Source organism: Delphinapterus leucas, chromosome 14 (assembly GCF_059928025.1).
Source record: "Delphinapterus leucas isolate spDelLeu-1000000601 "Yukka" chromosome 14, BTC_Dleu_Yukka2, whole genome shotgun sequence".
In the NCBI taxonomy this organism is placed as follows: Eukaryota; Metazoa; Chordata; class Mammalia; order Artiodactyla; family Monodontidae; genus Delphinapterus; species Delphinapterus leucas.
In genome coordinates, this window is record NC_143142.1 from 7,751,663 (window position 1) to 7,774,981 (window position 23,319).

The 23,319-nt window shown below is 44.7% G+C and overlaps 1 protein-coding gene and 1 pseudogene across 2 annotated transcripts; one reads left to right on the forward strand and one right to left on the reverse strand.

Moving 5' to 3' along the window:
• Positions 1-9: 9 nt before the first annotated feature.
• Positions 10-21,396, reverse strand: PSMD9 (proteasome 26S subunit, non-ATPase 9). Of its 2 annotated transcripts, none has more exons than XM_022597790.2 (6): positions 21,219-21,396; positions 17,357-17,459; positions 14,349-14,560; positions 12,182-12,283; positions 705-793; positions 10-389 (listed from the first exon to the last, which is right to left on the reverse strand). In XM_022597790.2, exons 1-6 carry the CDS (start codon positions 21,354-21,356, stop codon positions 362-364), a joined length of 672 nt encoding a protein of 223 aa, XP_022453498.1. In that variant the 5' UTR covers positions 21,357-21,396; the 3' UTR covers positions 10-361. The 2 variants fall into 2 exon arrangements, with proteins under 2 accessions (XP_022453498.1, XP_022453499.1); XM_022597791.3 differs by having other exon boundaries at positions 17,357-17,456; positions 21,219-21,394.
• LOC115804110 (large ribosomal subunit protein eL6 pseudogene) lies at positions 6,780-9,496 on the forward strand (annotated as a pseudogene).
• Positions 21,397-23,319: the final 1,923 nt, after the last annotated feature.

A 23,319-nucleotide genomic window follows, 5' to 3' on the forward strand; every position in this document is an offset into this window, starting at 1 on the left:
GTTCATATCAACACTGTAAAACTGTTTATTTGGGGGAAAAAAACAAAATTTCTAGAAGCATAAAGTCACATCAGCACCTACCAGAATAACTCCCGCCCACCTGCTCACAATCCAGAGGATTCCCATGTAGGGCCGTGGCCTAATTTGCAAAAGATGCTAAACACAAATCTAGTTTTTAACAATGCGTTAATCCCAAGAGATCACACTGGGAGGCCACAGCGTTTCCACCACCTAGAAGTTCAGGCTCCCAGCCTCTTCCAGATCCTTGAGCTTCAGGAAGAGAAGAGAAGGAGGAAATGCCCACTAGACCCAAGTCTGGGGCAAGGGAATATGCTTTCCTGTTTCTGTTCCCCAGGGACAATCATCTTTGCAAAGGAATAATGTTGCAGCTGGAAGGAAAAAAAAGGAACAGTGTAAGTTTGTGGCTCCATTCAGGAAGATCAGAAGTGAGCCGTCCTGAGCTTTTCACCTACATGCTTTCATTCTTTCAAAGCAAACGTCCAGTTAATAAAAGAACCAGAGCGACCAGGGCTCCCTCCACCTCCATACCTGGAATCTCATTCCCGCCACAAGGATTTATCATGAGTTGCCACAGGCAGTCTGGAAATTCATTTCCCAACGACCCCACCTCCCGCCCGCAGCTTTGTGTCTAGCAAGCATGCAGTGCACGCTGCAGTGTGAATGAACGGACACGGATACTTTACCCCAGCAGTCCTTTTCCCGCCCAGCGTGTCGGCACGAGTCTAAGTTGGTATTTCTCCCCTCTGCGGATCACTGTCACATTCAGGGGCTTCTGAAAGGAAAATGAGCTCATTTTATGTTCAACCTCCTTAGTAACTCAAAGAGATTCAGGCTAGAGTGCTGAGATACTGCCCTTTTTTTTTTTTTTTTTTTGGCCACACAGCATGTGGGATCTTAGTTGCCCCACCAGGGATCAAAACCACACCCCCTGCAGTGCAGGCGTGGAGTCTCTTAACCACTGGACCTCCAGGGAAGTCCCACCCACCAGACTAGTAGTAAGGATGCTTATTTTAGGCATTATTCCTACAACTGGTGAGAATGTGGAGGACGTGGCACTCTGGGGGCAGGCAGTGGGGCTACAGATTTGGTACCCTCTTCCTGGAAGAACACAATTGCCCCCAGCAACAACAAAGCATCTTTAAAAGGTGCATATAAGATATATTCTGCAAAAGTACAAGATGATATATGAACAAAGCATTTATCCCAGGACTGTTTATAAATTTCAAAAACTGAAAACACCCAAAATATCCCTCAATAAGGTATTGGTCAAATACAGTATAGTGAATAGCAGTTTGTTTAGTAAAAACAAAACAAAACCAGCCAAGTATGAATCCATTTGAATATATGTCCTAAAAGGTCATATGTGTTGTAAATCAAGTATACTTCAATTTAAAAATAATAATTTAAAAATAAATAATAAAAATAATAATAAAAGCTCTAAAAATTCAATAAATAAATAAATAGACATAGGACTTCCCTGGTGGCGCAGTGGTTAAGAATTCTCCTGCCAATGCAGGGGACATGGGTTCGAGCCCTCGTCCGGGAACATCCCACATGCCGCGGAGCTACTGAGCCTGCGTGCTAAAACTACTGAAGCCCGCACACCTAGAGCCCATGCTCTGCAACAAGAGAAGCCAACGCAATGGGAAGCCCGTGCACCGCAACAAAGAGTAGCCCCCATTCGCCGCAACTAGAGGAAGCCGGCGCGAAGCAACAAAGACCCAACGCAGCCAAAAATAATATTAATTAATTAATCTAAATAAATAAATAGACATATGTGTTGCTTGGTGCATACAAAGTTTTCTGGAAGATAAACTGTTAACAGTGGTTACTTCCAGAAAGAAGCACTAGCAGTTTGGAGTAAGAGAAGAAGACATTTACTTTTTTATCTTTCTGTACCATTATTTCTTCTTTACTATGCGTATGTATTACCTTAACAAAAAAACTAAAGTAGGTACAATATATACCAAAGAAAGTTACAAGTTAAAACAAGATTCATCAAATTTTAAAACTTCTGTACATCAAAGGACACTGTGAACATAGTGAAAAAGCAACCCACAGAATGGGAGAAAATAACTGCAAATCATACATCCGATAAGGGATCAATATCCAGAATATATACAGAATTCAACAGCAACAACAAACAACCCAATTAAAAACTGAGCAAAGAACGTAAACATTTCTCCAAAAAAGATATACAAATGGCCAATAAGCACACGAATAGATGGCCTACATCACTCATCATTAGAGAAATGCAAATTAAAACCACAATGAGATATCACCTTATACCCATTAGGATGGCTATTATCAAAAAAAACAAAGGGGGGCTTCCCTGGTGGCGCAGTGGTTGAGAGTCCGCCTGCCGATGCAGGGGACACAGGTTCGTGCCCCGGTCCGGGAAGATCCCACGTGCTGCGGAGCAGCTGGGCCCATGAGCCATGGCCGCTGAGCCTGCGCGGCCGGAGCCTGTACTCCGCAACGGGAGAGGCCACAGCAGTGAGAGGCCCACGTACCGCAAAAAAAAAAAAAAAAAAAAAAAAAACAGAAAATAATAGGAGTCAGTGAGGATGTGGAGAAATCGTAACCCTTGTACACCGCTGGTGGGAGTGTAAAATGGTGCAGCCACTATGGAAAACAGCATGACTATTCCTTAAAAAACTGAAAATAGGGCTTCCCTGGTGGCGCAGTGGTTAAGAATCCGCCTGCCAATGCAGGGGACACGAGTTCGAGCCCTGGTCCAGGAAGATCCCACATGCCACAGAGCAACTAAGACCATGCGCCACAACTACTGAGCCTGCGCTCTAGAGCCCGCGAGCCACAACTACTGAAGCCCACGTGCCTAGAGCCCGCGCTCCGCAACAGGAGAAGCCACCGCAATGAGAAGGCCGCACGCTGCAATGAAGAGTAGCCCCCACTCGCTGCAACTAGAGAAAGCCTGCGCACAGCAACAAAGACCCACCACAGCCAAAATAAATAAATAAATAATTTTTTTAAGAAATTGAAAATAGAATAACCATATCAACCTGCAATTAAACATATGGGTATATAACCAAAGAACTGAAAGCAGGGACTTGAACAGATAATTTGTATACCCATTTCATAGTAGCATTATTCACCAAAATGGTGAATAGCATTATAGCCAAAAGGTAGAAGCAACCCAAGTGGCCATCAATGGATTACAGGATAAACAAAATGTAGTATATACACACAGCAGAATATTATTCAGCCCTTTTTTTTAATATAAATTTATTTATTTTTGGTTGCATTGGGTCTTCGTTGCTGCATGCGGGCTTTCTCCAGTTGTGGTGAGCGGGGGCTACTCCTTGTTGCAGTGTGCAGGCTTCTCATTGGGTTGGCTTCTCTTGTTGCGGAGCACGGGCTCTAGGTGTGCGGGCTTCAGTAGTTGTAGCACGCGGGCTCAGTAGCTCCGCGGCATGTGGGATCTTCCCGGACCAGGGCTCAAACCCATGTCCCCTGCATTGGCAGGCGGATGCCCAACCACTGCGCCACCAGGGAAGTCCCTATTATTCAGCCTTAAAAAGGAAATTCTGACACATGTAACAACCTGGATGGACCTTGAAGACGTTATGCTAAGTGAAACACATGAGTCACAAAAGGACAAATATAGTGTGATTCCACTTAGAGGGCTATATATAGAGCAGTCACATTCATAGAGACAGAAAGTAGATTAGTGGTTGCCAGAACCTTGGGGAGATGGGAATGACTAGTTAGTGTTTAATGGGTAGAGTTTCAGTTTGGGAAGATGAAAAAGTTCTAGGGACAGTGGTGGAGATGGCTGCCAAACAAATGTGAATGTACGTAACGCCATTTAAAATGGTAAATTCTATGTTACGTACATTTTACCGTAATTTTAAAAAATTAAGGCAGATCTATCAATGGGATCTCTGAATCAGAAAAAATAAAGCATGATGAAAAACAGAAAAAGACACCATTTTCCACCTCGACTGTCACAGGATAAAAGACTGACAATAACACAGTTGGGGAGGGGTCAAGAAATAAGCACTCAAATACACTACTGGAGAGAACATGAACTAACGCAAGCTTCTGGGAGGACACCTTGACGACACCTATCAAATCGGTAAATGTGCATTGCCTTTAACCCAGTAATTCCACTTCTAGAAATCTGACAGAAACCCTCACACAAGATAAGAATATTCACGACACCACTATTTGTGGTGGCCAAATATTGGCAATGGCTTAAATGTCCAGGTTGGGGGGCTGGTTAAACAAACGATGAGAAACCAAGCCAGGGAATATGGTACATGTGTACCGATACACGTGTACCAACATGGAAATCCCTTCAAAGGGGGAAACATCGAGAACAGTACATAGAGTAGGTCTTCTTTGTGACTTCTTTTTCAAAAAGCAATCACTGTAGACATACACACCCACACCCAGAAAATGTGTGAGAGCTTCACTGACGTGCTTCCAGTTCTGGAAATGATGGCCCTGGGAGAGCTAGAAATCCAGAGGGTTTCTACCTATGGCACATCCTAAATGTCTTTCTGATTTGCCCACCTGCACCTCCAGCCCATTCGTCAAAGACACCATCATCTCCTGACCTGGCTGCTAAAACTCTGTCAGCCCTCCAGTCAGCTCTCTACCTGGCCTCCGGAGAAATCTTTTCAAGGCACGAAGCTGCTTGCAGCTGTTATTCTCCAGCTTGGAAGAAGCTCTCTACTGCTGCTCGGGAACAATGAAGAAGGGCCCTGCCTCCTCCCCTCTCCCCCTCTTCCTTGCTCTGGGTTCCAATCAGCCTTCTCTGATCCTCTCACCTCAGGGCCTTGACCCTGCTGGTGGGCTCCTCTCCCTGCCAGTCTTGATAAACTTCAATACACTTAGAGGCCATGTCTTCAGGAACACTCTCCTTCAACCCCAAACTACATGAGAACCCCACTATTTGCTCTCCTAGCCCCCTTGAACTGTCCCTTCATAGCACTCACTGGAGTGTACAATTACACATCTGTGATTATTTGATTAATGCTCATCTCCCCCACTAAAATGTTCCCACGGACCCTTGGTTGACCTGTTTTGTTCCCTGTTGTAGCGCCTGCACCTTGCCCAGGACTCAGAGCAGGGAAGGTACTACAAGGGAGGGAGAAATCCAGGACTTTTATTCTTACTTGAAATACGTTCGCATTGTGTGATTTTTTTTCACAATAAAAACACATTGTTTTTATTATTGAAATATAATTCATATACAATAAATTCACCATTTTAAAGTATATATTCAGAGACTTGTCCAACCATCACCACTAACAAATTTCAGAGCATATTTCCATCACCCAAAAAGAAACCCCATACCCATTAGCAATCACTCCCCATTCCCTCCTCCCCGAGCCCCTGGCAACCACCAATCTGCTTTCTGTCTCTGCTTTCTGTGCATTTGCCTATTCTGGACATTTCGGAATTCTAAAATATGTGGCCCTGTCTGGGACTTCCCTGGTGGCACAGTGGTTAAGAATCCGCCTGCCAATGCAGGGGACACGGGTTCAATCCCTGGTCAGTGAAGATCCCACATGCCGCGGAGCAACTAAGCCCGTGCGCCACAACTACTGAGCCTGCGCTCTAGACCCCGTGAGCCACAACTACTGAGCCCGCATGCCACACTACTGAAGCCCACACGTGCTCCACAACGAGAAGCCACCGCAACGAGTAGCCTGTGCACCACAGCGAAGAGTAGCCCCTGCTCGCCACAACTAGAGAAAGCCCGCGTGTAGCAATGAAGACCCAACGCAGCCAAAAATAAATAAATTAAATAAATAAATTTAAATAAATTAATTAATTAAATATGTGGCCCTTTCTGTTTGGCTTCTTTCACTTACCAGAAATCCTCTGAAGGTTCGTTAATGTTATAGCATATCGGTACACCAATCCTTTTTATGGCTGAATGAAATACACATTATTTTTATAATAAAGAAAAATTATTTTAATTTAAGGGTTTTTTCCTTTGAAAATATATGCATTCCAGAAACTCACCTTTAGAAAATTATCTAAGGAAACAGAGCTTTGTCTACAAGAGTGTTAATTTTCAGGTTCCCATAAAATTGGAAAGTACCTAAAAGTCTAACAATAGAATGCTGTGGGGTTTTAAAAAACTTTTTTTAATTCATAGAGCAGAGACCATAAAAACCCAGACCCCTGATTCTCAAGCTGGGCTCTGGTTCCAGGAGCACCCCGGGCCCTGAGGGCGTGAGGTCCCCCCACCCCCTCTAGCTTATCCCAGCAGCTCAGCTTTTATCTGTTTGATATATTGGAATTCCCCAGGAAATTTCACTTGAAGAAAAGGTTCTGTTGTTAGAAAACATTCAAAGAAAACATTCAATGACTACTTTTGTAAAGAAGGCCTTATACAGTATTATTAGCTATAGTCACCACACTGTGCATTCTGGTATACGGTAATACTCTATGCATATCTGACAGTGGCTAGAGAGTAAATCTTCAAAGTCTTCATCACAAGAAAAAAACGTGTAACTATGTATGGTGACAGATGTTAACTAGCCTTACTGTGGCAATCGTTTCCCAATATATGCAAATATTGAATTACTATGTTGTACACCTGAAACTAATATCATGTTATTTGTCAGTTATACCTCAGTTTTTTAAAAAAAAAAGGATTTATAGGCCTATAAAGAGCCTAAGAATATATTTAACTGGAAAAGACAAATTAAAAACCAGTGGCTATTATGAGTAATCACCAAAAACTGGAAAACAACCTAAATGCCCCACACTGGGAAATGGATGAAGAGTCTGGGGCTCATTACACAGTGGAGCACTACTCAGCAGTGAAAAGGGATGAACTACAGATGCACGTGACCATGTGGAAGAACGGCAAGTTCATGACACTGGGTGAAAGTAGCCAGACTTAAAGGGCTTTATACTCTGCAGTTTCACTTATATGACATTCTGGAAAAGGTAAAGCTACAGGGATGGAGCACAGATCAGTGATTTCCGGGCGATGGGAGTGCAGGGAGGGCTTACCTACAAAAGCATGAGATCATTTCGGGCTGTAGAACTGCTCTGTATCTTCATGTGGTGACATTTACATAACTACATACAGTTGACAAAATTCACAGTACTGGACACTGAAAAGGGGGAATGTTGCTGTGGGTCAATTAGACCTTAATGAAAGCAACCAGTAGCTCTGTGTGCTGAGGTATGAAGGACACACAGTTGGAAAGTGGCTGCCTTTGGAGGACAGGAAATGCACCTGGAGGAGAGGGAGGTTTTTCATTCCATGTTCTTTGGTTCTGTTTTTACCATGTGTATGTATTACCTCTACCAGGAAAAAAAAAAAAAGACGTATTTACAAAGCAAACCACTAACAATGAGCCCAGACAACTACAAAGTTTAAAAGTATGCACAGCAAGGTACCCAAGAGACATGAGTAAACTATGACACACTAGCAAGCTAGGGGTGGGGTGGGGAGGAAGGAGAGAAAAACTGAGACTTTGGGTAAACATAACAGAATGAACCTACATCTGCATCATCTCTAGAAATCTCACTAAAATGATGATGGGACAGGAAAGAGGTAACAAAGGTACCATGCCACAAGGATAAACTCTTTGAAATTCCTTCCTTCCAAAGCTAAAGAATAATTCCCCTCCCTTTGAGTGTAGGCTGGACTTCGTCGCTTCTAACGAATAAAGTGGAAGTGAGAGTGTGAATCTTCAGAGACTGAGTCAGGCCAGGGGCTGCTGACTCCTCTCTGCTCTCACTTGGACCGCCCATTCTTGGGGAGGTCAGCCACCACGCTGTGGGGCACTCAAGCAGCACTATGGAGAGGCCCTTGTGATGAGGAACTGAAGCCTCCTGCCAACAGCCATGTGAGTGAGGGATCTTGGAAACAGATTCTCTAACCTCAGTCAAGCCCTCAGATGACTACGGCCTCCGCTTATATCCTGACCACAACCTCATGAGAGACCCTGAGCCCAAACCACCCAGCTACATGGCTCCTGGACACTGCCTGACCGCCCAAACTGTATGAGATAATAAATGCTTGATGCTTCAAGCTGTTAAAGCTCTGGGGTGATTTCTCACTCACCAATAGACAAATAATACACCCTTTATAGCCAGCGGTTAAAGGGAAGCAGAGCAGGAACAAATGGATTTGTTCCGGGGAACCCAGAAAGGCTCCAAACAAACAGATCAAAGAAACAGAATAAAGAATCGCACACATAAGAATTATAGAACAGAGGTGGCAATATAAATGAGTGGGTAAAGTACTAACTTTTCAATAAATGGTGTTGGGACAACTACTGTCCATCTGGGGAAAAAAATTAAGTTTGGTGCCCTGCCTCACACTATTCAGAAAAACTAATTTCAGATAAGCTATAAACCCAAGAGAAATGAAAACATATGACCACACACAAACTTACATAGAATGTTCACAGAAGTATGACTCTATAACAATAGCGAAAAAGTGGAAACAACCTAAATATTCATCAACTGATGAATGGATAAATAAAATATGGTCTATCCATACAACGGGATATTATTCGGTCATAAAAAAGAATGAAGTCCTGGGATCCCCTGGTGGCGCAGCGATTAAGAATCCACCTGCCCTTTTTTCCCATCTTGCAAGACGGTGGGTGAAAAGGCTGAGAAGCCAGATACTAAGGAGAAAAAACCTGAAGCCAAGAAGGCTGATGCTGGTGGCAAGGTTAAAAAGGTGAAGCAGGTTAAGAAGCGGAAGCCCCACTGCAGCCGAAACCCTGTCCTGGTCAGAGGAATTGGCAGATATTCCCTATTGGCTATGTATTCCAGAAAGGCCTTGTACAAGAGGAAGTATTCAGCAGCTAAATCCAAGGTTGAAAAGAAAAAGAAGGTGAAGCTTCTTGCTACTGTCACAAAACCAGTTGGTGGTGACAAGAATGGTGGTACCCAGTTGGTTAAACCTCGCAAAATGCCTAGGTATTATCCTACTGAAGATGTGCCTTGAAAGCTGTTGAGTCACGGCAAAAAACCCTTCAGTAAGCATGTGAGAAAACTGCGCGCTAGCATCACTCCTGGGACCATTCTGGTTATCCTCACTGGGCGCCACGGAGGCAAGAGGGTCATTTTCCTGAAGCAGCTGAGCAGTGGCTCGCTACTTGTGACCGGGCCTCTGTCCCTCAATCGAGTTCCTCTGCGGAGAACACGCCAGAAATCTGTCATTGCCACTTCCACCAAAACTGCTATCAGTGGTGTGAAAATCCCAGAACATCTCACTGACGCTTACTTCAAGAAGAAGAAACTGCATAAGCCCAGGCACCAGGAAGGTGAGATCTTCGACACAGAGAGAGAGAAATACGAGATTACAGAGCAGCGGAAGGTTGATCAGAAAGCTGTGGACTCACAAATTCTGCGAAGAATCAAAGCTGTTCCTCAACTCCAGGGCTACCTCCACTCTGTGTTCGCTCTTACAAACAGAATTTATCCTCACAAAGTAGTGTTGTAAACTTCTTACAAAGAACCTAATTAAATAATTTGGTCCATTTAAAAAAAAAAAAAAAGAATCCGCCTTCCAATGCAGGGGACACGGGATGGAGCCCTGGTCCAGGAAGATCGCACATGCCGCGGAGCAACTAAGCCTGTGCACCCCAACTACTGAGCCTGCGTTCTAGAGCCCGCGAGCCACAACTACTGAGCCCGCATGCCACAACTACTTTAGCCTTCACGCCTAGAGCCCATGGTCTGCAACAAGAGAAGCCACCGCAACGAGAAGCCCGCACACCGCAACGAAGAGCAGCCCTCGCTCGCCGCAACTAGAGAAAGCCTGCGCGCAGCAAGGAAGACACAACGCACCCAAAACTAAATACGTAAGTAAATAAATTTATTTTTAAAAAAAGGAATGAGTTCCTGACACATGCTACAACATGGATGAACCCTGAAAACACTATGCTAAGTGAAAGTAGTCATAAAATATCACATATTGTATGATCCCATTTATATGAAATGTCCACAATAAGCAAATCCATAGAGGCAGAAAGTAGTTTAGTGGTTGCCAGGGGCTGGTATATATGGGGGGAATAGGGAGTGACTGCTAACAGGTACAAGGCTTTTTGAGGTGATGAAAATGTTCTAAAATTGACTGTGGTGATGGGTGCATAACTCTATGAACAGACTAAAAATGACTGGATTATGCACTTTAAATGGGTGACCTATAAGGTATGTGAATTGTACGTCGATTAAACTGTTATAAAAACAACAATAGGGAATTCCCTGGCAGTCCAGTTGTTAGGACTCCAAGCTTCCACTGTAGGGGGCTCAGGTTTGATCCCTGGTCAGGGAACTAAGATCCTGCAAGCTGCACGGTGTGGCCAAAAAAATAATAATAAATTAATAATAATAATAATAAAAGATACATTCCAGACAGATTCAAGAAAAGCTAAAGACAAAAGTACTAGAAGAATTTCTTTAAGAAGACACAAAATGCCAAAGCCGTAAAGCAAAAAACTGATGAATTTGACAAAATCAAAATTCTAAACTTCCACATAAGTACAGACTTGATGAAGGTGTCAGTCAGTGCAGAAATGAGGGCCTGACCTCTAGCAGGGCGCCAACACTGGCCAACTGTTTCTTGGCCCGATGCCTGCCCTCTGATGAGTTACACATGGATGAGCAGTGTGGCCAAGTGGGGGCTGTGGGTGCAAGACAAACCAAGAATTGTCGGTTGAACTGAAGATTTCATTTGGGAACCAAAAACTTTAGTAATTTCTCTGTACTTTGAGCCCCATATTTCTCCTGCAAAGTATGGATCTTTGCCAAAAAAAGGTTTGGTTGGGGTTACATTACTGAGAAACAAGATGAGATGGTTAAGTGGAAGTGTTTTTTAATGGCATATTCTGCCAGAAACTAGAAGGCTGCAGCCTATTTTGAATTTCAACTTTTATTATATCTTTAAGGAATGAAATTATCAAAAGGCACACAAATCGAGCTCTAATATACTACTGTTTGAACAGTACTACACTATTATGCACTGTACTGTATTTCTTTATTTTAATCCTCAGGCATGGTTTTGGCAGCAAAGAGCCCTATAATATTAATAAATTTAACAAAATGGATATCTAAGTGAATTAAAAAAAAAACTTTCAAGTAATCAAAGTTACCATAAAGTTAAAAGAAAAGGAGCTAATCAGGAGAGACATGTGCAATGTATAAACAGGCAAAGATTTAATATATAGAATATAGAAAGAGTTCCTACAAATCAATTTTTAAAAAGGACAAATAACCCAACAGAAAATAAGTGGGGAAAAAAGACTAACAGACAATTCATAGAAACGGTACTCAATCTCACTGGTAGTCAGGAAAATACAAATTAAAACAAGATGGCATTTTAGCAAAGTTATTAAAAGATCAATAAGAGTACTGCTGATGATATGATACACAGTTGACCCTTGAACAACATGGGTTTGAACTGCTTAGGTTCGCTTACATGTGAATTTTTTTCAATAAATACAGTACTGCACAATCCGTGGATACGGAGGGCCAACCACGGGACTTGAGCATCTACAGACTCTGGTATCTGCACTAGTCCCGAAACCAATCCCCCGTGGATACTGAGGGACGACTGGACTCACATACTGTTGGTCAGGGTACAAATTCATAGAACTTTTTCAAATTACCTATTAAAATCTTAAGTGTGCATTTGCTGAGAGCTTGTAATTCTACTTCCAGGTGTGCACAGTTGTGAACAAGTATGCACGACTATTCACACTGGCATAAAACTGGAAATGAACAAGACGTCCACTGATAAGGCAGCGGGTGGACAAACTTCTATCCATTCATACCATGGAGTGCTATGCAGCCGTGAAAAAGAGCGAGGTGTGTGCCCAGATGAAAAGATGTCTAAGAAACCTTGTTAAATGAAAACAAGGATAGGAAGCAGGAGAGGGGTATTTTAGACAGGGTGGCTGGAAAGGCCTCACTGAGAAGGCGGCATTTGTACAAGAGGAGGGAGGGAAGGAAGGAAGGTGAGGGGGTAAGGGAAGAAGATTAGCATTCTAGGCAGAGGGAACAGCAAATGCGAAAGCCCCGAGCGGGGACTGTGCCTGAGAAACGGCATTTTGAGGGCAGCCGTCAAAGGCCCCGGCCACGTTTCCTGGCCCCGGCAATTCCAGGGTTACTGGTCAGATGCCACGTAATACCTCCAACTCACCCCCTCACTGTGCTGGACCACAGTGCCAATGTTCTGCAGCGACTGGAAGTTTTGGGTGTTCACAGAGCCAAACTCCACTATCTCGTCAGCCACTTGCAGACCCTAAAGAGAGAAGGGAAAACAGAAAATCAGGCTAGAGGTTAAATGTTCTTCTGGTGTTCTTTACCCTCCCATACGCTCCCAATTTAATAAGCGTGTTTTCTACAGGGGAGAACGGCAGGCACGATGCAAAGAGGCTGGGATTTAGATACCTCGGGCAGGGAGGGGCGGTGGATAACTGGGCCACCTCCTCCGGGGGTTCCTCCAGGGGCAGATCTAATAAAAGGTGGCCAGGTCTGCCCAGTGTCTGAGAAAAGCTGGCAGTTGTATAGGCCTGGAGGAAAATGGGGAAAAGCTCTCTGGGGTCCTGACCCAGGTTTGGGGGCAAGTAGAGGCAGGCCCATCTGGCCTATTTTGTTCAGGGGTCAGAATTCAGACGCATTGGCCCTAAAAGCCCCCAGGCAAGCAGCCACGGGCACAACACTGACCCAGGACTAGAGTGATCCTGTCACTCTAAGAGCACAGATCACAATTCACCCATCCCTTGAACAAATACTCGTCGCAGGCTGACGCCAGCTCTGTGCCAGATGCTGTGCACACAGTGGTGAATAAAACAGAGCTTGTGTGTAACCTGCAGTCTTGTGATCACTAAAGACGACTGGCAGGACCCAGGTCCACCTTCTAGAAGCTGTGCGTCCTGGCAGAAGGTACTTCAGGTCTTTGAGGCTTTTCCTCATGGGTGAAATGGGGTAGATTAGTACCTACCCCAGAGAACGGCTGTGGGATTAAATATTACATGCAGGTCCACATACACCAAGGGGGGAAAGTGGTGGGGGATGGTGCGATGAATTGGGAGATTGGGATTGACATGTATCCACTAATAAGTATAAAATGGATAACTAAGAAGAACCTGCTGTATAAATAATAAATAAACAAAATAAAATTCAAAAAAAGACTAGACTAAGGCTGAACAACAACAGCAAAATGCAGGTACACATAAAAATTTGTACATCAGGTTCACGGCAGCATTATTCATAACGGCCAAAAAATGGAAACTGAGGAATGGATAAACAAAGCGTGGTCCATCCCGACAGCACATTAACCTCAGCAGTAAAAAGGAATGAACATGAGGGAGGGATCAACTGGGACACTGGGACTGACATATACACACTACTATATATAAAACAGATCACTAATAATAAACTTCTACAGAGCACCGGGGACTGTACTCAATACTGTGTAATGGCCTACATGGGAAAAGACTCTTAAGAAAAGAAAAACAGAGTGGATATATGTACACGTGTATATGTGTAACTGATTCGCTTTGCTGTACACCTGAAACTAACACAACACTGTAAATCAACTATACTCCAATAAAAAAATGTTTTAAATAAAAAGTAAAAATTTTTTTAAAAATTAAAAAAGGAATGAAGTTGAGATACATGCTCCAACATGGCTGGACCTTGAGAACATGATACTAAAAGGAAGAAGCCAGTCATAGAGGACCACATATTATATGATTCCATTACATATATATGACATGTCCAAAATAAGCAAGTTCAGAGAGACAGAAAGCAGACCGGTGGTTGCCAGGGGCTGGGGGGATGGGGCGGTTGAGGCGTAATGGCAAATTGACACTGGGTTTCTTTTTGGGATAATGAAAATATTCTAAAATTGACTGTTAATACACTAAAAGCTACTGAATCATATATGTACCTTAAAAGGGTTAAAGTTATGGTATGTGAATTATATCCCAATAAAGCTGTTAAAACTTCTCTAAAGACACCAGGGAAGCTATAACTCACTTGGCAGGATACGTGGTGCTAAGCAAGGGCTCAGCAAGTGGCAGCTACTGTTGTCATTCTCGTGTCCATTACTCAACACCCAGCTAAAATCGGCCCTGAGAAGAGAGCCTCTTTCCCTCTCCGGGGTCACCCTGTGTCCCAGGGTCTCTCTGCAGCTAGTTGAGTGGGCAGCAGGGGCTGACTCCTGCTGGGCTGCAGCGGGCCTTCATCGGCGTCTGCTGCACTGGTGACAGCGTGGGTCTGTCTGTCCATAGCCTCCCACCCCCAACCCTGCCCCAAGGCACCCTTGGGGTGTGGATTTAGGGGGCCAGGCCCTGGCTTACTGCGATGCTGGCAGGGGAGCCGGGGCTGATGCTGTTCACTATGGCGAAGGCCTGAGCAGGGCTGAGGTCCTGGCTCTGGCCCAGGCCATGGCTCATGGCCTCCTTGCGGGCCTCGGCCAGGTCCCGGGCCTGCTTCTCCTTGTCGCGAGCGTGCAGCTGGTGCAGGGCCTCCTCCACCTGCTTCATCACCGCCTTGTGATCGTTCTGCAAGCCTGGAGGAGAGCACCGTGTCAGGGGCCAAGAAGACAGCTGAGGACACAAGACCCACACATTCATTCACTGACTATTCAACGAGCACTTATTATATGCCAGACGTTGTGCTAGAAGCTAAGGACCTATCTGTGAACAGGACAGAGGGGCTGCCCTCATGAAGCTTACAGTCCTGCAAGGAAAGCAGCTGTGGGACAAGTGATTGCAATGACACCTGATGACTTCAGTGACTAGGAGATCAGGGAAGGCTCCCCAAAGGCAGCACCATTTCAGCTGAGACCTGAAAGGTGAGCAGAAGGAGGGAACTGACCAGGTGAATCCATGGCCACAAACTCAAACGCTCACAAGGGGCAAACACGAGTAAAGCAGGCTGGGCTAAGAAGGCTTTCGCTTTTCTCGTAATGCCTCTAGAAGAAAAAATGATGCCAAGGCTACCAACACGTGACTGGTGATATTCAGTCTGGGAGAGGCAACAGAGAGCAAAGCTGGAAATTAGGAGTTTGGGGATGAAACCTTCGGATTTTTTTCAGTACTGATGGTCAACTCAGGATGTTGGGAAAGACTGTGTGGGCCAAGCAAGTCATCTCTGCAGGCCGGGCTACCAGAGTGGCTGGGAGCTGGGTTAACTTTTTTTTTAACCTAAAGACAACTTCCTCTACGGCTCTGGATTCGGCACCTCATTCAAGCCAGTACCCTAGGACATCCCTGGTGGTCCAGTGGTTAAGACTTCACCTTCCAACGCAGGGGGTGCAGGTCTGATCCCTGCTCAGGGAGCTAAGATCCCACATGCCTCGTGGCCAAAAAACCAAAACATAAAACAAGCAATATTGTAACAAATTAAATAAAGACTTTTAAAAAATGGTCCACATCAAAAAAAAAAAAAAAAAAACTTAAAAGAAAAGAAAGCCAGTTCCCTGTGAAGAGTTCCAGAGGCCTGAACAAACCAGCACTGCCTGCCAATCCATGTCTAGCATCCATAGGCCACAGACTTTCAGACTTTCCAGGCACCTTGGACTGTGGGCACGCAAGGCTACCTGACCTTGTTCGGCTGCTACTGTCACTTTGGAGAACAGGTAAGGCCCTCAGGCATTACGAGCCTCTAGCACTCAACCCACTGGTGCAGACACGAGAAAGAGCCCAGACTTGAATAAATGAAGACATAAACCTGGGCAGGAAGACTTAAAATGGTGTCAGTGTATAATACACTCTGACTAGAAAAGGTCCCCCAGGTGATAAGCTCCACGAGGACCCCAGAGCCTTCAGAGAGGCCTGGCACACAGTAAGTCTCAAGCTACTGCTGCTGGGTAAAGGAATGAATGACTTCATACACCATATACTGCAATTCTAATCAGAATTCAAAAAAAATTTTTTCCTTGAACAAAATGTTTCCAAAGTACATTTCAAAAAACAAACTTGCAATTATAACAAATGCAACATATTAAGGGAAAGATGCTAGTAATGGGGAAAACTAGGTACAGAGTATACGGGACCTCTCTGTGTTATTTTCCCAATTTTTCTGTAAATCTAAAACTGTTCTAAAAAATAAAGTTTATTTTTTGGGGCTTCCCTGGTGGCACAGTGTTTAAAGAATCCGCCTGCCAATGCAGGGGACAGGGATTCGAGCCCTGGTCCGGGAAGATCCCACATGCTGTGGAGCAACTAAGCCTGTGTGCCGCAACTACTGAGCCTGAGCTCTGGAGCCCGAGAGCCACAACTACTGAAGCCCGCACGCCTAGAGCCCAAGCTCTGCAACAAGAGAAGCCACCGCAATGGGAAGCCCGCGCACCACAACGAAGAGTAGGCCCTGCTCACCGCAACTAGAAAGCCACACGCAGCAACAAAGACCCAATGCAGCCAAAAATAAATAATAATTTTTTTTAAAAAAAGTCTATTTTTTAAATAAAATAAACTTGTGAGAATAGTTTTTCAAAAGAAGACCAATAAGGAATCGCTCAAACAGACTCTTACATATATTAAAGTCATTAAGATAGCATGATGTTAGCACCCAAAAGGAGAGATCAACGGAACAGAGCAAAAAGCCCAGAAAGAGACATAAGCACGTCTAAAGATTTAATACGCAATATTGTTAGTGTTTCAAATTAACGGAGAAAGAACAGACTAAATGGTGTTGTAACATCAGGCCAACCATTTGGAAAAAAATAAGTCGGTGCCCGCCCTCACACTGTGGGCTAGGGCTTCTCAAATTTCTCCCAGAATCCTCCTAACCGGGGAGCAAGTGGACTGCTTCCCTGGGGCGTCCAAGGGTTTAGCCAAAAGCCCCAAATTTCCCTCCAGTCTGACTGTCTTAACACGGTTTTTCCCTACTCTGTATCTTCCTATTTGTTTTAATATTAAAATGGCATGCTTCTTTTCCCAGCATCTTCAAGGAAAAGTGACACTCTAAGAAGTCCTACGATCATAGTGTGACTTTGAGGAAACTGTGGCATCTTCAGCTGGGTCTCACCCCAGGGCTACCTGTACTCTCACTGAGAAACCTGGCCTTAGACCAAAGCACGCTGTATATAGAGTCAAGATTCACAGGTAAAACAGAAGTCATTAAGGGAGAAAGGTGGATGATAAATTCCCTTCTAATATGACTTTGTGGTAGAGACTGCTGGTTGCCTACCTGTGGCAGCGTGAAAAGTGGCCCCAAAGAGGTTCCCATCCAAATCCCCAGAACCTGTGAATTTGCTACTTTACATGGCAAAGGGGGCTTTGCGAACACTGGCGATTCCTCTGTGTGCCTTAAACATCCCCTGCTGCAAGGCGGGGGAACATCCCCAGAGAGGGTCACTCACAGACGATGTTGTGCCTTGCGGTTCGGACCTGGTACAGGTCCACGTCTGCCCGGGGGTAGCCCTCGCAGTCCACCAGTGGCTCGTTCATCCCGATGCCTTTCTGCTGGAGGGAAGAAATGAGGTCAAAAAGATTTCACACGTATGAAGTCCTCGGGCCTCTTTCCCCAGACTCTTGTCCTCTGCAGTCATAATAAAGGTGACAGTAACGAGAGAGGCCATATACTGATCACTTGGCACAGACCAGGTCCTTTCCCACATCCTCTCATGACTGCTCTCTGTGGCGGGCACCATTTTTTAACTGACTTTTAATAACACCAGTAATGCACGAATCCATTCCCCTTTTTTGAAGTTAGAGCAGTGCAGATAAAACTAAAGACTCCTTTGAGCATCACCCCCAAGGCCAGCCTCTTCCTCCACTCCTCCAAACCCTCCTTCCTATGGGCAGCTGACACCTGGCTGGTGGCCTTGGAAGCTGGAGGGGAGTAAAAACCTCAAAGAGCACCCAGCTGAGGCAAGACTTTGGTTCTTCTGAAAATAAAAAGAGATGTAAAGGGGCCTTCAAACAGGCTTTTCATCCCTGGAAGGAACACTGAACTGGAACCCCAGTTGCCATCTGGGGAGAGGAACGGGGGAGGCTAGGGGACAGCAGAGGGAGAGAGACTTTCTATTATGTATCCTTTTGTAGATTTTGAATTTTGACCACGGCAATGTATTCCCTATGGAAAACAATACATTTGTTTTAATGTTTGTTTGTTTGTTGTTTCGGCAGTGCCGCGCAGCTTGTGGAATCTTAGTTCCCTGATCAGAGATTGAACCTGGGCCCTTGGCAGTGAAAGCGCAGAGTCCTAACCACTGGACCGCCAGGGAATTCCCTTGTTTTAATGTTTTAAAGTCTCTTCCTACATAAGTCAGAGCATGGTGCACAAAAGCAATGAAACATGTTATATGACATACAGCAGGGATTTTCAGTCAGACTTTGATTTCAAGCTCAATTCTGCCACATACAATCTGGGTGACCTTGGTTAAGAGATTCACCTCTCTGGGCCTCAGCTTCTTCAATTATAAAATGGGAATAACGGCACTTACCTCCCTTCCCACCTGCTCTGAGAATTAACGAGCTGACCTATGTAGGGTGCTTAGCACAGTGCCAGGCACATTCACAGAGTGGTGAACAGCGGCCCCCAAAAGATATGTCCAAGTCCTAAACCCCAGAACCTGTGAATGTGACCTTATTTGGAAAAAGGATCTTTGCAGATATAATTAAGTGAAGGATCAGCAAGAAGAGATCATCCTAGATTTAAGGTTGCCCCTAAATCCAATGACGGGTATCCTGATAAAAGAAAGGAGGGGGAGATTTGGGACACAGAGTCACAGAGAGAAGGCCATGTGAAGACAGAGGCAGGGACTGCAGTGATGCAGCTACAAGCCAAGGATGGCCAGCAGCCACCAGAATCTAGGAGAGAGGCATGGAACGGATTCTCCCTCAGAGCGCCCAGAAAAAATCAAACCTGCCAACACTTGATGTCACACTTGATGTCACACTTCTGGACTCTACAACTGTGAGAGAATAAATTTCTGTTGTTTTAAGCCACCAAGCTGTGGTAATTCCTTATGATGGCCCTAGGAAATTAATATACATAGAAAGTGATAGGTGATGGCTGTAATTATCAGCACGGAGACCAGCTGCCTAGTGTACACACGTGCTAGCGGGAGGGATTCCATTCGTGTCTGTCCCTTTCTCTCTGAAAGCCTCTGGGTTACACCTACTGTTTCCTGTTCACGGGGAAGGGGGTCTCGTATACTCTCTTAGCGCAGGACTCTCTATAGATACAGCATAAATGTGCCAGGGGCTAAATATCTGTATCTGCCTCGTGCCTGCCCATGATGACTAAGAGTTGACTGGCCTCTCCAAGTCAATACCACATCAGACACTGCTTTCCAAAGTTGGGACCCACACCACTGGCAACTCACACACAGGGCATTAAATAACCCATTCTCTTTCTAATTATCTTCAACCCTTCAATAATCAGGGAGAAAGTCTCCATTTGGTGCTGGTCTTTATATCACCTCCAGATCACTTGTTATCTCTGGCCCTCTCCATTTTGTTTTTAACAGCTTTATCAAGATATAATTCACACACCATACAACCCACTCATTTAAAGTGTACAATTTAATGGTTTTTAGAATATTCACAGAGTTATGAAACCATCACCACAATCAATTTTAGAACATTTCCATCACCATCCAAAAAGAAACCCAAGACCCACTAGCAGTCACTCCCATTCCCCCCTCCCCTCAGCCCCTGGCAACTACTAATCTATCTTCCGTCTATGGATTTACCTATTCTGGATATTTTATATAAATGGAATTATAAAATGTGTGGTTTTTTGTGATGCACTTCTTTCACTTAGCATAACGTTTTCAAGATTCATGCACTTTTGTAGCCATGTGCCAGCACTTCATTCCTTTTTATTGGCTAATATCCAGTTGCATGGATAGAACACATTTCAGCTATCCATTTATCAGGTGACAGAGAGTTGGATGGATCACCTTGATATACACTTTTATATTTAAGGAAAGAGAGTCTCATTTTTTCATATGCTGTGAAGTTATAAGATTTCCTTTAAAAATAAAACTATCTAAGTAAAAAAGTGAGGCAACTTAAAGAAAAATATCAAGGGAGTAACAGTACAGGAGGTATACAGATAGAGCATATCCTACTGCAGTAGCAAAGTAACTAAGGTGTGAGAACTTGCTGGCACAACACTTGAAAGCACAGATTCTGGGTTCAACAGGCATAAGATCTGAATCCCACTTTGTGACTCTGAACAAGTGACTTCCCCTTTCTGAACCTCAGGGTAACAAACCAACTTCACAGAGTAGTTGAGAGGATTCCACGATATAACACATACATAAACCGGCCCCCTTCAGGCACATAGTCAGCGCCCAGTAAAATGGTACCCTGACCTCCATATGATACTTCATCTTACTCCCATCACCTAAAATGAATTCCATCCGCCCTACATAGAATGTAATTCATTTACTCTTCCCCAGCAAAGTGATTTGCGGTTTTATACTAGGTGGCTTAAGAAAAACTGTATCCGTTTTGGAGCCAGTGGGGTGTGGCTAAGTACTAGCCCCACCACTGCCACTTCCAACCTACCTGACCCTAGGCAAGGATTTTCCCCAAGCCGAGCCTTTCCTGTCATTCAAAGCTGGGTTCTTAGACCAGTGCCATCAGCATCGCTGGGAATTTGCTAGAAATGCAGTAGCTGCTCCCACACATCTGTCCGCCAACAGAATCTGAATTTTAACAAGCTCTCCAGGTGATTCGAATACACACTAAAGCTTAAGAAGCTCTGAGGTAAAGTGGTTAGTAAAGCACAGGACATCTGGTAACCGTTCAACAAGGACTGATGATAGAGGTGATTATCACCCTGCCTCTGCAAACTTATTGGCCCTGTGACTTGAGGCAGGTTTAAGTAATACCTCTGTTGCCTCATCCCTAAAATGGGGGAAATGACAGAACTCACCTCAAAATGTTGTTGGGAGGATTAAACGAGTTAACCAATGTCAAGCGCTTAACAACTGCGCCCCGCACCCAACAAGAATTCCACAAATACCTGCTAGAACATCAATTCTAACTGTTCATAGTTATTCACGTTATTTGCCTCAATGTCTGCTGCCCACAGAGGCCGAAACTGCTGCGCCTTGGGCCTCCCGGGGAGGGAGAGATCCACAGCTGAGAGCTCAAGCGGAGGCCGCCCTGGTCTCTCAGTCCCCGCCCCGGGTCTGGGGGCCGGGCTGGGAAGGCCTCCGGGCGCCTCCCACGCCCGCCCGGGAGCCCCGTGCCCACACTCACGCTCTCCAGCACGTCATAATTGGCTTTGATTTGCGCCTCGATCTCCTCCTTGCGCCGTATCAGTTCCTGTATGTCGCTGACAGTCACCCCGCTGGCCTCCGGGGAGCCTCCGCTCTCCCTCGTTTCCTTCTCCGACATCGTGAACCTCGGCCCGGAAGCCCTGACTGCGGGTTTCCCGACCGCGGACGCCCGAGAAGACTGTGCCTACGGCTCCGCCCGCGGGCCAAAACACCGCGGCCTTTCGCAGGAGCCTGGAAAAGCGAGGGGCGTGGTTTGTCAGCGGAGCGTGGTCACCGGAAGCCCCACAATGCGGGAACACGCGGTCCTGTGGAGACTCGTGGAGGGGAGGTATAAAGACGGAAGGATTCCCTGTCCCACCCAAGCGCTGGCCGCGACCAGGACATGATGAACTCTTCCTAGTTAATTCATTTTCTTTCCTCATTCATTCAGCTATGTATTGAGCGCCTACTGCACGTTTGTACCTGAGCACTGTGCATGGTGCTCCATTTCAGCTCTGCATCTACACAGCGCTTGAGGGTTTACAAAATAGTCAGATTCCTCATGCCCTGTTTCACAAAGCCTACAAGCTTGGGTTCAAATCTGGGCTCTTGCCTCTTACTGCCAGTAGTGACCTAGGTAAACTACTTCACTCCTCGGAGCCTCAGTTTCCTCATCTGTGAGTTGGTTGGGTATTGATAGCAATCTATCTCATAGTGCTGACATTTTGCCAACAAATATTTATTGAATGCCTCCTTTGTACCATACACTGTCCTAGGTACTGGAGGGGTAAAGTATTGAGCAGTGGACTCAGTGCCTGTCACATATTAAGGTCTCTATAAATTTTAGTACAAATAGTATTGATGATGACAGTAATAGTAATACTAATAATTTATCGAATACAGTGCATCACACTGTTCTAAGGGCCCTATGTGTATGAATTCAACAACCTCATAAATGAGGATTATTATTACCCTCATTTGACAGCTGAGAAAACCATCTCAATAATCCACTTGCCCAACTAGAAAAATAAACAGCCCAAATTTGAACCCAGCTTAACCAAATGGTGACACTTAACATCTTAACATGTCCCCCCTAAGATTTTGCACTGAAAAGGATACACCATCACCTATGTCGTAGTCAAACATGTTTGCCCTGAATCCGGTCATGAAAAACAAGCAGACAAACCCAAATTGAGGGACATTCTTCAAAACAGCTGTCCTGAACCCTTCAAAAAGGTCATTATTGTGAAATATCCACACAGAAACTAGGCAATCACTTAGATTAAGGACTAAAGAGACACAACAGTTAAATGCAATATGTGATCCTTCATTGGATCCTGGTTCCCTTAAAAAAAAAAGAAACAAAAAAGAAACTATACAGAACATCCTTGAGACAACTGGGGAAATTTGAATATAGTACCAATGTTAAATTCCCTGATTTTGATACTCCTATTGGGTTATTTAAGACAATGTCCGTAGAAAATGCACCCTGTAGTATTTAGAGGCAAGAGAAGCAACTTACTTTCAAATGGTCCAGAAAAAAATCTCTCTATATATGTAGATAGATTTGTAGACAAGAGAATGAAAAGGTAAATGTGACAAAGTGTAAATCATTGGTGACTCCGGGTGAAACATATAGGAACATTCTTTGTACTATCGCTGAAACTTTTATGTAACTTTGAAATTATTTCAAAATAAAAAGTTGCTAAAATAACCTTTACACAGAAGAAAGTAGAACTGATTACATTAGGCCTCCTACATTTTGTTCAATTATCTCTCTTTTTTTTTTTTTTTTTCAGCCGCACCATGGCTTGCGGGATCTCAGTTCCCCAGCCAGGGACTGAACCCCAGCCACTGCAGTGAAAGCGCCAAGTCCTAACCACTGGACCGCCAGAACACCAGGGAACTCCTGCCTCAATTACCTCTTAAGTAAACATTTCTAACAGTGATGCAACAAAAGAAAAAAGAGAGAGACGCAATAACTAGCTGCAACACACAATCTTTGAATTTTAAAAAGCTGGGTTTCTCTGGTGGCGCAGTGGTTGAGAGTCCGCCTGCCGATGCAGGGGACGCGGGTTCGAGCCCCGGTCCGGGAAGATCCC

Bases quoted from the DNA above. Each gene is read 5' to 3' on its own strand.
- PSMD9 (XM_022597790.2), bottom strand. From the start codon at position 21,356: ATGTCGGAGAAGGAAACGAGGGAGAGCGGAGGCTCCCCGGAGGCCAGC. The intron at 17,460-21,218 runs GTGAGTGTGGGC...TCTTCCCTCCAG, and splicing joins ATTATGACGTGCTGGAGAGC to CAGAAAGGCATCGGGATGAA. The intron at 390-704 runs GTAAAGTATCCG...TTTTCCTTCCAG, and splicing joins GCGGGAAAAGGACTGCTGGG to CTGCAACATTATTCCTTTGC.